This window comes from Macrobrachium nipponense, chromosome 17 (genome assembly GCF_015104395.2).
Source record: "Macrobrachium nipponense isolate FS-2020 chromosome 17, ASM1510439v2, whole genome shotgun sequence".
In the NCBI taxonomy this organism is placed as follows: domain Eukaryota; kingdom Metazoa; phylum Arthropoda; class Malacostraca; order Decapoda; family Palaemonidae; genus Macrobrachium; species Macrobrachium nipponense.
Window position 1 is genome coordinate 41,131,854 of NC_087210.1, and position 17,811 is coordinate 41,149,664.

General features: G+C 45.4%; 1 protein-coding gene across 1 annotated transcript in view; it reads left to right on the top strand.

Moving 5' to 3' along the window:
- Positions 1-315: 315 nt before the first annotated feature.
- The window catches only part of LOC135196197 (DCN1-like protein 2), a 136,940-nt gene continuing 119,444 nt past the window's right edge, over positions 316-17,811 (top strand). Inside the window, exons 1-2 of the mRNA XM_064222801.1 lie at positions 316-470; positions 590-803. Of these exons, the coding sequence (XP_064078871.1) occupies positions 468-470; positions 590-803 (217 nt within the window). The 5' untranslated portion in view covers positions 316-467. The remainder of the gene's footprint in view (positions 471-589; positions 804-17,811) is intronic.

Genomic DNA, 17,811 nt, shown 5'->3' on the forward strand with positions numbered 1-17,811 from the left:
ATCTTGGAAGAATTCTAGTTTTATTTCCCAACACAAGAAAACTGCATGTCCTGTAAACGAAGTAGATTGCTGGCTTGAGAAATGCCCGTTGAAAACTCACTGAGCAACGGTATGATAAAATTTTCTTTTGTGCTGCAGACAGGTAATTATTAGTTTGAGTGCTTTATCTCATACTAGAAGACTTCAACACAGGTCAGTTTTGTGTACCTTCTATAGGTTTAAAGTTACGCCACACGTTTGTATGAGAGACATTGTAAACGCAAAATATTGTGTATAATTTCAGTTGCATCTTTAATAATAATGCATACAGAGAAATATCAGCAGATTGTATTCTTCAATGGAAAAGAATATCTTTATATCCAGCAATCGGGAATAAACAAATATTAGACTGTATGCGGTATGTAACGTCCTGAACGTAGCGCATGCGCATTATCTTTGTTTAGTTTCCAATCTGATCAGCTGTAGCAATGGTAAGTCTGAGGTAACATCTATGATTTGGAATGATTATTGAATGAGAATAACGCTGAAGCAGTCGTCGTAGCATATTTTTAATGACATAGCATTGATATTGTGCATTTTGTGATTGCAGCACAAGCTAAAATCATCTCAGAGAGAGAAAGTGAAGCAGTTCATATCGTTCACCCAAACGGGAGAGAAAACAGCCATATATTGCCTCACTCAAAATGACTGGAAACTGGAGTTGGCTTCCGATAACTTTTTTCAAAATCCAGATTTGTACTACAGAGATCAGCGACCCTCTGTTGACAAGAAGAAGTTAGAACATCTATATAACAGATACAAAGGTAGGCTAAGCTGAGTTAGGCATGTCTCTTCCCCCAAGTGTTGGAGGGGCTGCCCCTTCATAAAGCATTGCACTCCATGCCATCTTCATCTTTGGAAAGCCATTGGCCTCTTGGTTGTTCAGTCGGGAGATTTCAGTTGGGGAAGCATTCATTCATTATAGTAGATACCTAATCTCTCTAACGGATACCTTACTACTACCTATACTACCTACCTATTGCCCAGATTTGACTAAACTGGAATTCCATTTTGAACTTGAAAAATAGGTAGCCTATCAGTTTTCTGTTTGCATGTGTAGTTGGGACATTTCTAATGTTAGTTTCGTTTGTAAAAAATCTCACTAACCTTTCTTAACCTAACCTAACCTAGGGTACCCTGTCCTTGTCGTAGCAGAGCATGCCACTATTACCTAATTTGGTCACTGTGAAACTGGAGACGAGTAGGTACTGTAGCCTGGTTCACACCATTTGCTCTTTGGAATAGCCTACCTATGTTTGTCGTTGGGTCATTCTAATAATTGTGTAGAAAAGGGTGTAGCTACCTAGGGTAATGCATTGCTGTGCAGACAGGCGGACATTGTACCGCTGCGTGGACACTTTCCTAAAAAATAACTTTGGCACTTCCAGACAGATTGAGACATCTACTTTCCTCTCGAAGTAAGTGTTTTTTTTTTAAGTCACAAAATAATGCCATAATTTCCAGTTAAACACAAGTTAATGAAAGTCTAGCCATGCGCGGTACAACCTTACCTCCATGATGCTTTCGATATTTTATATAACTTTACGTGCAGAAGATTGACACCATCTTGGTGTTTGTGAAGTCACTTTTGTCAATAAACTTTCCATTTCATGTGCTAAATCCGCACACCACTTGTACCCATAGACGTTGGGACACGTTATTCACAACAATCTTAAACAACAAGGTGTAATGGGTCCGGCTGGGAAAACATGTCGATTGTTCGGAAAGAAGAGTGTGGTGGATAACATTTAGATAATCGGTTGAAGACCAGAATAAGGTTATGAAATGCATATATTTATTACATATTCAACAAGATAATTCATTTGAAAACATTCGTTGTTGTAAAAGTAACCAGATTCCTGACACAAAAAACATCGATTTTGCTGTGATATTGCTACGGTGTTGCCAAATGTTTTTTGTGTTTACCCTTCAAACTTGGGATAAGACTTACAAAAAACAGTGGAAATAAGTGAATTTAGCATATCTATTTGTAATATAATAGTATATACATAAATATATGAGCAATTTTATCATTATTGCATTACTATGACATCTAGGTTTCATGGAAACAGTTTATAAAGGTATCGTTGGCAACGATGATTGGCATCCCTAGCATGTATTAAAGATTACATTTGTTTTATCTGTACAATTATTAAAAATTATAAAAAAATGATTTCATCCATACAATTATAATTTTTTCCTAAGTCAAAATAATAATAAAGACTTACTTAAATGAAAAGTGCCAGCAAAAAAGTCAATTTTTTTACTGTTATAAAGAATTCACTAACCTATTGTATGCTCTACTCGTGGATTCTGGCTGCCAGATGTACAAGATTATTCCCGCCGTGAGCAAACTCGGGTATTTTAAGTTGAATTTGGAGTGAATTAAGAACAAAATGTGTAAAATTACAATCAAATAAGCACTGTGGAGTTTCATTCGTGATGGCAGTAAGGATAACACCACCGATGACAAGGTAAAAATGCATTTCAGGTCAAAACATGATCGCGGGACTATGATGTCTCATGCTTTCACTAATATAGGCAACAAAATGTTGTTTTCATACATTCAACTTCCCTGTCAGATATATACTTAGCTATAGACTCCGTCATCCCCGACAGAAATTCAAATTTCGCGGCACACACTACAGGTAGGTCAGGTGATCCCGCCGCCTGCCGCTGGGTGGCAGGAATAGGAACTATTACCGTTTTAAGCCAGGTTTTCTCTGTCGCGGATACTAGTAACATCGTTTGCTAGTTCCTCCTGACTGATTTTCGAATTTCATTACGCCGTTGATCTTTTGGACTGCTATTTGGTGACGTATTGGATCTTTGGTTTGGCATACGCTATTGTGGACTTTTTGGATTTTGGATTTGGAATTTCTCATAATGTCTGACGTTTCAATTTCGTTCAGAGTGTGTGTGAACGAGAATTGTTATGTGAGACTACCGAAAGCTTCGGTGGATCCTCACACCACTTGTAAAAATTGTAGAGGGAATGCATGCTCGCAATTGAATACATGTGATGAGTGCAAGGATTTGAATGAGGAGGAATGGAAGTTGCTTGATTCCTACTTAAGAAAGTTGGAGAGAGATAGGGCTAGAAAAGCCTCTTCCAAAAGTGTAAGTAGGTCAGTCTCTAACGAGCCAGTTAGCGGACTATTGCCTATTGCTAACCCGATTGTTTCCTCCCATACAGCTTTACCTTCCCGATTATCTGACTCGGCAAGCTCAACATCTGAAATTGCGAGTATGAAAGCTTCGCTTAAGCATATGGAACAAAAAATTAAGGAACTGGAAGGTAAGTGCAGTGAAAGTGTTCCCAGTAAAGTGGAGGGTGCGTCTGATCGGCTCTGTCTCGCTCCCAGGCCTAGACCTCTTTCAAGCTCCCAAGCCCAGTGGAGAAGAAATGTCGAAAGCCGCAGGGAGGTTTCAGAGAATCCCCACCGGTCAGGCGTCCCCTCGGCAGATCCCGTAGTTACGTCCCGGGCTGCCAAGAATAGTCGTTGTAAAGACGTCCTTAAGTAGTGTTTTTCTTCGTCTGATTCCTCATCTATAAAAGGACGGAGTTCAGATAGATTGTCGAGACCTTCGAAGAGATCTTGGAAGTCTCCGTCATTTTATTCGAGCCCTGAAGAATTTCCGGAAGAATATCCTCCGGAAAAGAGAAGGAAGGTGGTGTATTCAGAAGCTCCTTCTCCTGCGTCGGAAATTGGAAAGAGGGACGTAGCTACGAAGATTTTGGAGGATATGCAAAAACAGATATCTTCGCTAGTAGGAGTTCTTAAATTGGATCCTCCTAGAAGGAAGGATAGATTTCTTCCGATCAAAAGATCCCGTTCTTTAGAACTCTCTGAGAGCTCGGACGAGGCGCCTGCCAGGAGCCCGGCGCCAGCCAGACGTCGGGCTACTGTCAAGCGCAAAACGACGTCAAGGCGAGAAGATATATATAGTGAATCTCCTACTAGAAGGAAAGCGCCTGAGGCGTCCGAATCGAGGCGTAAATTTGAAACTCCCGAAATCGGACGAACTCCTGAAATGAGGCGCAAAGCGCCTGAAGCGCCTGAAATGAGGCGTAAAGCTCCTCAAATAATGCAAATGAGGCGCAAGGCGCCTGAAGAGCCTGAAGCGGCTGAAAGGAAACATATAACTCCTGGAGAGCCTAGAGCGTCTGAAAGGAGACATAGAGCGCCTGGAGAGCCTGAGGCGCCTGAAATGAGGCGCAAAGCGCCTGGAGAGCCTGAAGCGCCTGAAAGGAGAAGCAAAGCGCCTAGAGAGAGCGAAGCGCCTGAAGCGCCCGAATGCAGGCGCAAGGCGCCTGAGGCTCCTGAAACAAGACGCAAAGCGCCTAGAGCGCCTGAAATAAGAAACAAGCGCCTGAGGCGCCTGAAGCCAAGCATAAGGCGCCTGAAGAGCCTAAACATGTTTCCAGATATCGAGTGCCTGACATCCATCATATGACAGGCAGGCGCAAGGATTTATACAATCCAGAATACAATTCGGACGAGTTATCGGAGTTTGAGGCGGACTTGGAGGCTCCTCTGTGGGATTTTTCTCAAGATCAATTTTCCCTTACAAGGTCTCTAGGTGTCGCACAGGCAATCGTAGCCCCTGTCGAGAAGGAATTGATCATGGAAAAAGGGAAAAACATTTAAGGACTTCTCCTGGTAAGGACGAAAGGTGTCGCACAGGCGACCGTCGTCCTTGTCAGGAAGGCCTTAGTGTAAAAGAACAACATCGGCCTTCTCCTGGCAGGGACTCAAGGTGCCGCACAGGCGGCCGTAGCCCTTGTCAGGTTGCAGTCGGTGTTGCTACAAGCCCTTTACATTCCCGAGAGAGGAGTCCTCCGGTCGCACACTCTTCTCCGAATAGAACTCAACCAGAATTGGAAGATGTCTCGGACTCTGAAGAAAACAAGGGGGCAGGTCTTACAGATTATAAGACATTAACAGCCCTCTTGTTAAAAGAATTTGGAGAGTCTCTGAGTCCTGCTGCCCCTCCTTCTCCTCTGTCTTTATTTTCGAGTACGAAGGCTGCGAAGTCTTCCTCTTTCTTGAAGATGCAACCGACCATATCAATGAGGAGGACTTTGCAGTCGGTCGGAAATTGGCTTAAAACCAAGGAGGAGGCGGGAAAGACTGTGTTTACCTGTCCCCCTTCCAGGCTATCAGGAAGGAGAGGGATTTGGTATAGCACAGGAGAATCTACGGGACTTTCTCTTCCCTCATCTGCTGAAGCGGACTTCTCGACCTTGGTGGATTCGGCAAGGAGACATGCACTTCCATCGGCCAAAACAAGCTGGACAATGTCTGAAATGGACCATCTCCTCCAGGGAATATTCCATGTCTTGGAAGTTTTTAACTTCCTAGATTGGTCCCTTGGGGCTTTGGCCAAGAAGACGCAAGACCCTCAGTTTTTGGAACCAGAAGTCTTGCATAGTGTTTTGGCATGTATGGATAAGGCAGTGCAGGACGGATCGGCTGAAGTGGCATCCCTGTTCGGGACAGGAGTATTGAAGAAGAGGTCTGTCTTTGGTTCATTTCTTACCAAAGCAGTCTCTCCAGTACAGAGGGCTTCTCTTTTATACGCCCCTCTGTCTAAACAGCTGTTTCCTTCTCAGTTGGTAAAGGACATTTCCCATATGCTTACTGAGAAGGCAACACAGGATTTGCTGGTACACTCTGCTAAGAAGCCTAGACCAGCTGCTTCTGTCTCGAAGAGGGAACCAAGACCTGCCCAACAGCCCTTTCGAGGTAGAACTTTTAGCCAAGCCCCAAGGAAGAGAGGAGGAGAGAAAAGAGGAAGATCTTCCATCAGAGTTCCGAGGAAGAACGCTAAATGAGGTTCCAGTCCTCCAAACACCAGTAGGGGCCAGACTTCTGGGATTCTCAGAAGCATGGACTTCAATGAAAGCAGATTCTTGGTCCCTGCAAGTTCTAAGGAAAGGATACCTCATCCCCTTCAAGAACAGACCTCCATTGACGACGACACCGAGGGAGCTGTCAGCGAGATACAAAGACCCTGTAAAGAGAGAGACCCTTCTTGGGTTGGTGCAGCAAATGTTGGAGGAGGCCATCGAGATAGTACAGGATCCGCACTCCCGAGGTTTTTACAATCGCCTATTTTTGGTGCCGAAAGCCTCGGGGGGGTGGAGGCTGGTCCTGGACGTGAGTGCATTGAATCGCTTCGTGGAGAAGACAAAGTTCTCCATGGAGACATCCAACTCGGTTCTCTCTGCTCTCCGTCCAGGAGATTGGATGGTCTCCCACGACCTACAAGATGCGTACTTTCACGTCCCCCTGCATCATTCGTCGAAGAAATATCTTCGGTTCATGGTACAGGGAAGGATTTATCAGTTCAGGGCTTTGTGTTTCGGCCTCTCGACGGCTCCTCAGGTGTTTACGGCGTTGATGAGGAATGTAGCAAGATGGCTGCATCTGAAGGGGGTGAGGATATCTCTTTACTTAGACGACTGGCATATAAGAGCGCAGACAAAACAAAAGTGCTTGGAGGACTTAGAGATAACTCTTCAATTGACCAGATCTCTCGGATTGCTCGTAAACCTCGAGAAATCTCACAATCCCCAGTCAGACTATCGTCTATCTGGGGATTCGGATGGATTCTCGGGGTTTTCGAGCGTATCCATCCCAGGAAAGAATTTCGGAAGGGTTGGAAAAAATCTCGGTCTTCCTAGAGAAGGAACGAAGCTCAGCGAGGGAATGGCTCAGTCTTCTGGGCACCCTTTCCTCGCTGGAGCAGTTCATCTCTCTAGGGAGGCTGAATATGAGACCCTTGCAGTTCCATCTAAGAAGGAGTTGGAACAGAAGAAAGGGAGATCTTTTGGATACCTTTCCCATAGGAGAGAGTATCAAGAACCACTTACGATGGTGGTTAGAACCACTGAGAAGAAACGAAGGAGTGTCCTTGTCCCTTCAGAACCCTCACCTAGTGTTGTTCTGAGACGCTTCGGACACGGGGTGGGGAGCAACACTAGGAACGAAGGAAGTGTCAGGCAGTTGGACAGAAGAACAGAAAGCCTGGCACATAAATGCAAAGGCACTCTTAGCAGTACACTTAGCACTGCAATTTTTCGAGAACGAGGTCAGAGGCGTGGTGGTCCAAGTCAACTCGGACACCACCACGGCTCTGGCTTATATCAAAAAGCAAGGTGGGACACACTCTTTCTCCCTTTACCAACCAGCAAGGGATCTGTTGATATGGACAGAAGAAAGAGGGATACGACTCCTGACGAGGTTCGTTCAAGGAGGAAAGAACATAAGAGCAGACAGATTGAGCAGGAAAAACCAGGTCCTTCCAACAGAGTGGACCCTTCATTTGCAAGTCTGCCAGCAACTATGGTCTCTTTGGGGGAAGCCTCAAGTAGACTTATTTGCAACATTCCTATCCAGAAGGATGGAGAACTTTTGTTCGTTGGGGGACGATCCCAGAGCCCTATCCATAGATGCCATGCTCATGGATTGGAAGGGCATAGATGCTTATGTGTTTCCCCCATTCAAGATGCTGGGGGAAGTAATGAGAAAGTTCGTGTCCTCGGAAGGAATGAGGATGACATTGATCGCTCCTTATTGGCCTGCAAGAGAATGGTTCACAGAGGTACAGGAATGGATAGTGGACTTCCCCAGATCTCTTCCCGAAAGGACAGATCTGCTCAAACAACCCCACTTCGAGAGGTATCACAAGAATATCCACGCTTTCGCTCTGACTGCCTTTCGACTATCGAAAGATTGGTCAGAGCGAGAGGCTTTTCTCGCAAGGCGGCAAAAGCAATTGCTGAAGCAAAAAGGTCCTCAACCATGCGGATATACCAATCGAAGTGGGAAGTTTTCCGTAGATGATATAAGGCGAAGAAGCTGTCCTCCTCCGATACCTCTGTGACCGTAATCGCTGATTTTCTTTTGTTTTTACGAGAAGAATCTCATCTGGCAGTGTCAACCCATTAAAGGTTATAGGAGCATGTTATCAGCTGTGTTCAGGAATAGGGGCCTGAACATAGAGAATGACAAAGATCTGCATGACTTAATTAGATCATTTGAAACTACAAAATTAAGAACTTCTCTCACCCCTAGTTGGAATCTGGATGTGGTTCTCAAATATCTTATGTCGGAGAGATTCGAACCTCCCGATAAAGCTACATTCCGGGACTTAACTAGAGAATGTATTTTCTTAATAGCTCTCGTCACTGCGAAAAGAGTGAGTGAGCTGCAAGCCCTTGACTGGAGAGTGGGTTTTAAGAAGGATTCGGCTGTATTGTCCTTTAAGCCTTTATTTTTAGCTAAAAATGAAAACCCCTCGAGACCTTGGCCTAGGACTTTCGAAGTAAAAGGGCTTTCTCAATTAGTTGGGAATGAAATGGAAAGAACATTATGACCTGTGAGAACTTTGAAGTTTTACCTGCAAAAGAAGAAGCAGTTGCAGGGTTGCAATCAAAGTTTATGGTGTGCAGTTAAAGACCCTAAAAGAGCTATGTCAAAAAATGCCTTAGCATTTTTTGTTAAGAACATTATAACTGAAGCCCACATGAGTTGTGATAGTGAGGCATATAAGACCTTAAGGATAAAAGCACACGAAGTACGTGCAGTCGCTACATCATTGTCGTTCAACAAGAACATGTCAATGAAGAATATCTTAGCGGCCACGTATTGGAGATGTAACTCAGTGTTCGCCTCACATTACTTGAAAGATGTGAGGGTGACATATGAGAGATGCTTCTCTCTAGGACCTTATGTACTATCAGCAGATACAGTGCTGGGGAAAGGAGAGAAGACTGATCCTTAATATTAATTTTTGTCCTTATATTTTATATAGTGTGATTTTAAAATTATTTGGTGTTGAGTTTTTAGGTTGTTTGAAAGGTGTTTGGGGATAACGCCTTTCAATCATATTTACTAATCCACGGTTAGGATCGGGTGATCGGGATCAGTATTTTACTCCTTTATATGCCAAGAGGCATAGGTATATTGTCATGTAAGTGAATAAGACTCCAGTGACAATTGCCATTAGGTTCTGTTGAGTAAGTGGATAAGACCCCATTGACAGTCCTTTCAAGAGTTCTCAGCCATAGGGCACACCCTCGCTGAAGCTTTTGAGGCGAAGCAGACTTCTAAGCACAAGCTATGAAATCTTCCGCCTAAACAGGTAGGAACTAGGGTATTGTTAATTAACTTGTATTACCTACAACATATGTTGTTTACCTATCAGGTCAGTAATTAGCTGTCTCTTGCCCTCCGCCAAAGGGTGCCAATCAGCTAGCTATAGTATCTGACAGGGAAGTTGAATCTTATGTATGTTTGAAAATGATATTGTTATTGTACAATAAAGTTTCATAACATGCTACCTGGCAGATATATACGATTGTATGGCCCACCCAACCTCCCCTCAGGAGACAGGTGGAAGAGAAAATCTGGCTTAAAACGGTAATAGTTCCTATTCCTGCCACCCAGCGGCAGGCGGCGGGATCACCTGACCTACCTGTAGTGTGTGCTGCGAAATTTGAATTTCTGTTGGGGACGACGGAGTCTATAGCTAAGTATATATCTGCCAGGTAAGTATGTATGAAACTTTATTGTACAATAACAATATCATTTTATTGTGCTGATTACAACTGCAATATTGAGTAAAAGCAATAAACATCACATAGATACGCAGATGATTGTTCAAATGAGCACTGGGAAGGACGTGTCTGCCATATTTACACGTCCGCCATATTTGATTAAAAAACTGCCTTGAAAACATATTTTTATACATCTAACTTACCTGTCAGATATATACTTAGCTATTTGACTCCGTCGTCCGACAGAAATTCGAATTTCGCGCACCCGTTACCTGTAGGTCAGGTGATCTACTTACCTGCCGCTGGGTGGCAGGACTAGGAATCCATCCCCATCCCCGTTTCTATCATATTTTTTCTGTCGGCCATACTGGCAACATCGTTGTGGGTATCTCCGGCTGGATTCGTATTTTGCATCGCAATTGATCTTCGTTTGGACTTCTCGGTGACGTATTTGCATTGATTGTACTGGCATACGCGATTGTGGACCGTTTTTGGAATTTGATTTGGATTGTTCAACATGATGTCTGATTCTGGAAATGTGGTGAGAATGTGTGTGAATGCGGGTTGTAAAGTTAGGATGCCGAAGGCATCAATTGATCCTCATACTATTTGCAGGAAATGCAAGATGTATGAATGTTCTTTTGGTAATACTTGTAATGAATGCAAGGATTTGAGTGAGGAAGAATGGAAATCGTCTAACCTCATACGTGAAAGAAGTTGAGAAAGAAACAGGGTGAGGAGGTCTTCTTCCAAACCTTTATCTAGTTCTAGCGGGGTTATTAGTAATAATATACCCTTCTTCTCCTTTTACTGCCCCATCTAATGGTACCTGCTCCTTGTATTAGAAACACACAGATTCAAGCATCTGAGATAGCGAATCTTAAAGCCGCTCTTCGGAAAATGGAAACCAAAATGGCAGCCTATGAAGGTAAGCAGTGTAATTATAGTGCTGTGGATAGTGATATAAGTTTGCCCCAGTGCAGTGGAGGGGGCGTCTGATTGTCTTCACAACGCTCCCAGGCCTAGACCTCTTTCAAGCTCCCAAGCCCAGAGGAGAAGGAATGTCGAAAGCCGTAAGGAGGTTGTGAAGGATCCCCAACAGTCAGACGTCCCTTCGGCATTTTCTGTATCGCCACAGAATGCCAGAGAACGTTACAGAAAAAAGCGTTCTGCGTGAGTGTTTCTCCTCCTCGGAGAATTCCTCACCTAAAAGAGGGTGGAGATCGGCGGATCTTTCTCGCCCCCTTAAGAGACGTTTGGATGAACCCAGGATTACTTCTAGTCCTGAGCGTTTTCAAGAGGAGGACCATCCAGTAATTAAACAACCGAGGGTAGACAATAATGAAGAGACTAAAAGAATCCTTCGCACTATGCAGGATTCCATCACTTCTCTTGTGGGAGTTCTGTATAAAGACCCTCCCAGAAGGAAAGACGATTTCCTGCCTATTAAGAAGTCTAGGCTATCGAGGGTTCAGACTCGCCATAGTATTTTGTCTTCCTCTGATTTGGAATCGGATTCATCAGCCTTGCATAGGCCGAGCAGGATCCGTTCTCCTGTCAAACGCAGGCACGAGACACCAGACAAGAGCGTCGAGTTTGCGAGACGTGAAACGTCAGCCAGGCGCGAGCGTCAAGATAGGTGCGTCATGCCATCCAGAAGCAGGACGCCTCCCAGGAACGAGGATCCAGGCAAGATCCAGGACGCTACGAGGCGCGAGACGTCAACAAAAAGCAGGACACCTCTCAGGAGAGAGTCGTCAGGCAAGCGTCCAGGACGCTCCAAAGCGGTTGACGCCAGCCAGAAGCATGACGCCTCCCAGGAGCGAGGCGCGAGGCAAGAGCCAGGACGCTTCAAGGGCGAGACGTCAACAAGAAGCAGGACGCCTCTCAGGAGAGAGTCGTCAGGCAAGCCCGAGGACTCTCCTAAGCGGTTGACGCCAGCAAGAAGCAGGACGCCTCCCACGGGAGCGGCTTCTCCTGATAGAGAATCGGTCAGGAAAGAGCGATCTCCTTCTAACCTGGAACGGAAGAGATTTCTGAGGAAGAAGTTTCAACTAACGAGGGACTTTCCAATTATAAAGTTTTAAAGACCTCGTTACTTCTAGAGGAGTTTGCGGATTCTCTTAGTCCTGCAGCTCCTCCTTCGCCGAGATCTCTGTTTTCGAGCACAAAAAACCCCGAAATCCTCGGCTTTCTTAAAGATGAAACCGGCGATCTCAATGAAGAAAGCCCTCCAGTCTTTAGATTCGTGGCTTTTATCAAAAAAGGAAACTTTGAGAACGGTTTGATTGCTCTCCTCCCTCCAAAACTGACGGGGAAAAGAGGCATTTGGTATAAGACAGAAGAGGCGATGGGATTGATGCTCCCTTCGTCGGCAGATTCAGATTTCTGAGTCTTGTAGAGTCTGTGAGAAGACAGTCTCTCAATTCAGCAAAGGCGTCTGGAGTATGTCGGAGTTAGATCAGCACCTTAAGGGAATTTTTCACGTCTTAGAGGTATTCAACTTCTTGGATTGGTCTCTTGGGGTTGCTGGCTAAGAAGACGTAGTGAGCCAGATTTCTAGATCCAGAAACTTTTGCACAGTGTCTATCTTTGCAATGGATAAGGGCGTTGCAAGATTGGTTCTGGTGAGTTGGGCGGCTCTTTTTGGAATCGTGGATGGTGAATAAAAGATCTATTACAGTTCCTGTCCTAAACGAAAGGAGTTTCTCCTTCTCAGAGGTCCGCTTTATTATTCGCACCTCGGTCAGAACATCTGTTTCCTTCATCTTTAGTGAAGGATGTTGCGAGATCCTTGTCGGAAAAGGCTATGCAGGACCTTCTTGTACAATCTACAAAGAAAAGTAGACCTATGCAGTTAAGACTCAGAAGAAGGTGGCTCGGACTCCAGTGGTGCCCTTTCGTGGAGCCCCACCTTCAACTCGATCAACTTCGGAGAGAAGACCCTTCGACAAGCGAGGGAGGTCTTCCTTCCGCTCTTTTAAAAGAGCAAATAGCAGCCATGTCCTCCAAGCACAGGTAGGGGCCAGACTTCAATACTTTCTGATGCCTGGTCCGTAAGAGAAGCAGATCCCTGGACTCTGTCTGTCCTACAGAAGGGGTACATCATTCCCTTCGTAGACAGACCTCCTTTGGCAACATCTCCAAAGGATTTGCCGACGAGTTACAAGGACCCTGGACTGAACGAGACTCTCATTCAGACGGTGGTTGCGATGAGGGACAAGAATGCTATAGAGCTAGTGCAAGATCCTTTCTCCCCCCCCCCGGGGTTTTACAACCGCCTTTTCTTGGTTCCAAAGGCTTCGGGGGGATGGATGGACCCGTCCTCCAGATGTAAGCGTCCTGAACAGGTACGTGGAGAAAAAGAAGTTCTCCATGGAGACTTCAGCTTCAGTTCTGTCTTCCCTACGTCAGGGGAGATTGGATGGTATCCTGGACCTTCAGGATGCTTACTTTCATGTTCCGATTCACCCATCGTCAAGAAAATATCTATAAGATTGTTGTTCAAGGACAAATCAATTCCAATTTCAGGGCCTTGTGCTTCGGCCTATCGACGCCCCTCAGGTATTTACGTATCTAATGCGGAACGTGGCCAAATGGCTTCATTTAGAAGGGATCGCATCTCAATGTATCTCGACGATTGGCTAATCCGGGCCAAGTCAGAGAAACGGTGTTTGGAGGACCTACAGTCTACTTTGAACCTAGCAAAGACGTTAGGATTACTCGTGAACCTCGAGAAATCGCAGATGATCCCCAGTCAGAACTTAGTCTATTGGGGATTCGGATGGATTCTCGGGGTTTTCGGGCTTTTCGGTCAGTCCCAGGAAAGGATGCTCGGGGATTACAAAAAAATCTCGAGCTTCCTAGAGAAAGAAACGGAGTTCGGTGAGGGAGTGGTTAAGTCTTCTGGGAACCCTTTCCTCACTAGAACAGTTCATTTCGCTAGGAAGACTCCACCTTCGCCCTCTTCAATTCTTCTTAAGAAGAATTTGGAGTTGGAAGAACGGACAGCTTTCGGACACTTTCAGTATTCCTCTGGAAGTAAAGAATCATCTGAAGTGGTGGATTTTTCCCTTAGAAAGAACGAGGGCTTGTCTCTAGAAGTTCGGAACCCAAACCTAATCTTGTTCTCAGACGCTTCAGAGAAGGGATGGGGAGCGACTCTAGGGACAAAAGAAATATCAGGCCAATGGAGGAAGGATCAGCTAGACTGGCATATAAATCCAAAGAACTTTATGCCGTTCTTCTAGCTCTAAAAGCCTTCGAGACACAGGTGTTAGGTCAAGTGGTACAGGTCAACTCGGACAACACCACAGCGTTGGCCTATATCAAGAAACAAGGGGGAACTCACTCTCTTTCTCTGTTCCATATAACAAAAGAGCTGTTGTATTGGGCAAAAGAAAAGAAGTGACTCTTCTCACAAGATTCGTGAAAGGGTGAGAAGAACATCAGAGCCAGACAGGCTAAGCAGGTTAAACCAAAGTTCTCTCCACAGAATGGACCCTTCACATTCAGGTGTGTCAAGCTCTGTGGTCCCTGTGGGCAGTCCACATATAGACCTATTCGCCACCTACCTATCCAGAAGGATAGAGAACTTTTGCTCCTTAGTGGAAGACCCGAGAGCGATAGCGGTGGACGCCATGCTACTGGACTGGTCAGGCCTAGATGCCTACGCATTTCCCCCCTTCAAAAGTTAGGAGTGGTGTTAAGAAAGTTTGCGGCATCAAGAGGGACGAGACTAACACTCATCGCTCCCTTTTGGCCGTCTCAAGATTGGTTCACAGAGGTACAGGAATGGACAGTGGACTTCCCAAGATCTCTTCCACACAGGAGAGATCTTCTCAAACAACCCCATTTCGAGAGGTACCATCAAAACCTCCCCGCTCTCGCTCTGACTGCCTTTCGACTATCGAAAGACTTGTCAGAGCGGAGGTTTTTCAAGTTTTTCAACAAAGCTTCAAAAGCAATTGCTAGGGCCCGGAGATCTTCAACTATTCGGGTCTACCAATCAAAATGGGATGTATTTAGAAGATGGTGTAAGAAGAATAAACTGTCCTCTTCCGATGCCTCTGTGACCAACATAGCTGATTCTTGATTTTCCTTAGGGAAGAATCAAAATTATCAGTTTCTACCATTAAAGGTTATCGAAGTATGCTTTCGGCCGTATTTCGAACAGAGGTTTGAGAATTGCAGAAGATAAAGACCTCCATGATCTTATTAGATCTTTTGAAACCTCAAAACCTTTTCTCCTCGCACTCCGAACTGGAACCTAGATGTAGTTTTGAGATTTCTATAATCTAGTAGATTTGAACCTCCTCTCAACGCGTCGTTTAGAGATCTAACGAGAAAATGTATTTTCATACAATCAACTTACCTGTCAGATATATACATAGCTAAGACCTCCGTCCGTCCCCGGACAGAAATTTCAAATTTCGCGCCGCCACTTCGCTTACAGGTAGGTCAGGTGATCTACCGGCCTGCCCTGGGTGGCAGGACTAGGAACCATCCCCGTTTTTCTATCATATTTTCTCTGTCGCCGGTGGTATCAACATTGTTGTTATTACCTCCTGACTTGGATTCTTTTTTCAAACATTTGATCAACGTTTCGGCTTTTTGGTGACGTATTTGGATCGTGTTTTGGCATTCGCTACTGTGGACTGTTTTTGGAATACTCTTTTGGATTTTTCTCAGTATGTTCTGATTCTAATGTGTGTAGTGAGGAATGTGTGTTGATGTAGGCTGCAGGGGTGAGGATACCGAAAGCTTCGGTTGATCCTCACACTGTATGCCGTAAATAAGTAGGGGGGGTTCAGTGTTCTGCTATTAACACTTGTAAGGAATGCGAGGGTTTGAATGCAGAAGAATGGAAGACTTTGACTTCTTATTTGAAGAAGTTAGAGAGGGATAGAGTTAGACGACTGTGAAAAAAAAAAAAAAAAAAGGTGTGAATTCAAGGCCTATTGAGCCTTTCACTGATAATTTCTAACCCTACTACTGTAGATTCTCCCTATAAATCTCATTCTCAGAGTGTCTTTTCGGATTCGGCATCGAAATCGCCAATCTGAAAGCGACTATTCGAGACATGAAGTCCAAGATGGCGGACTCGAAAGGTAAGGATAGTGATAGTGAACATTTTAGTGAAGTGAGTCCTATCAGTGTTTTGGTGGAGGGGGGGCGTTTGATCGTCCCTCGCGGCGCTCCCAGGCCTAGACCTTTCCCAAGCTCACATGCCAGAGGAGAAGGAAATCGAAAGCCTTAGGAGGTCGTGGGAATCCCCAACGGTCAGACGTCCCTTCGCTAGCTCTGCTTCATGGCAGCCAGCTCAGAGCGCTATAGAAAAAGCGTCCTTCGCGAGTGTTTCTCGTCCTCTCCCTCTCCCTCTCCTAAACGATGGGTGAAGGAGTCGAACTTATCGAGACCGCTGAAGCGTCTATGAAGCAAGACATTGATTCAAGCCCGGAGCGCTTCTCGGATGACGCCCCGTCTGCTATTAAGAAGGCGAAGGTGGCGTCAACGTCATCTACGCTTATGAGGAAGTACCCCATCATGCTTCTTCCCGAGTGATGACGAGAGGCGTCATGCACTAGACGTAGGAGAAGCGTCAAGAAAGAAAGATTATTATGGCGGTTCAGGAACAACTGTCATCTCTTGTGGGAGTTTTAGCACCCCGTCGGAAGGACGTGACGCTTCCAATTAAGAAGTCTCGTCCTCTCGCACCTGCTCGAAAGACGTCTTTTAGAAGTGAAGCGTCAATTCAAGCGGATCTTAGACGTGACGCTCCGTCCAAGATTGTGACGCCGAGTAGGAAGCCCTTAGAGAGCGAAGCGTCTTCCAGACGCGAAGCGTCATCAAGACGTCAACAAGAGAGTCATACATGACGCTCGGAGAGCGGGAAGCGTCATACAAGACGTCTTCTAAAGCGCGAGAGAAGCCGCAGGTTGTGACGCCTTCCCAAGTCGATCAAAACGGGAAAAAGGAAAGACTTTCATTCCCTTAGCCCCTCTCCGCTCAGGAGTTTTGTCTCCTCCAGAGGAAAGTTCTGAAAGGAGAACAGAAACTCAGGATTATCACGAGTTTGGAGCAAAACTCGGATGATGACGATCATGGAAGAGAGGGCTTGTCCAACTATAAAGTGTTGACTACCCTGCTTCTGGAGGAATACGGAGACGAGTTGACTCCGGCTGCTCCTCCTTCTCCGCGCTCGCTCTTTTCGAGTGCGAAGGCGAAGAAGCCTTCGTCTTTTCTGAAGATGAAGCCACCATCTCGATGAAGCGGGCTTTACACGCCTTAGACGCCTGGATGAAGTCGAAGAAAGACTTAGTCAGGACAGTATTTTGCATGCCTCCAGCAAGGTTAGCTGGGAAAAGAGGCATATGGTACAAGACGGGGGAGGATATGGGTATCGCTCTCCCTTCTACTACAGAGGCAGACTTTTCGACGTTAGTTGACGCTTCAAGGCGTCCAGTCTTAATTCTGCTCGCATTACATGGAGTATTTCGGAACTGGATCATCTCCTCAAGGACTTTTTCCTTTCCATGTATTGGAAGTCTTCAACTTCTTAGATTGGTCCCTTGGGGTGATGTCCAAGAAAGCTCACGATTCGCAGGGAATCGAACCTGAAGCCCTGTTATGCATTTTGTCTTGCATCGACAAAGCAGTACAGGATGGATCTTTGGAAGTCTCTTCATTATTTGGAGCAGGTCTTTTGAAGAAAAGGACAGTGTATGGCGCCTTCTTAACAAAGGCAGTCTCGCAATGCTCAAGAGGGCAGCTCTACTATATGCACCTCTGTCGGACTATTTGTTCCCACCTTCTAAGTTAGTGAAGGACGTAGCTCACTCTTAACTGAGAAGGCGACACAGGTCTTCTGACGCAGTCAGCTAGGAAGAAGAAAACCTGCTTTAGTTTCGGACAAGAAAGAACCTAGCACTTCTATGCAGCCCTTTCGAGGTGGTCCGATCTCCAGACCTCCCGCAAGAAGGAAGGCTCCAGAGAGAAGAGGAGGTCCGCCTTTCGTCCCCTTTAAAAAGGGAAAATGAAACATTTCTCCTCCAACACCAGTAGGTGCCAGGCTCCTGGGTGATTAAGTGGGGAGGCCTGGACCACTGATAGACGCAGAACGCGTCTTCACTAAACATATCATAAGGAAGGGATATCGTATACCCTTTTTCCCTTGGAATACCTCCGCCCCGCCCTAACGTCAA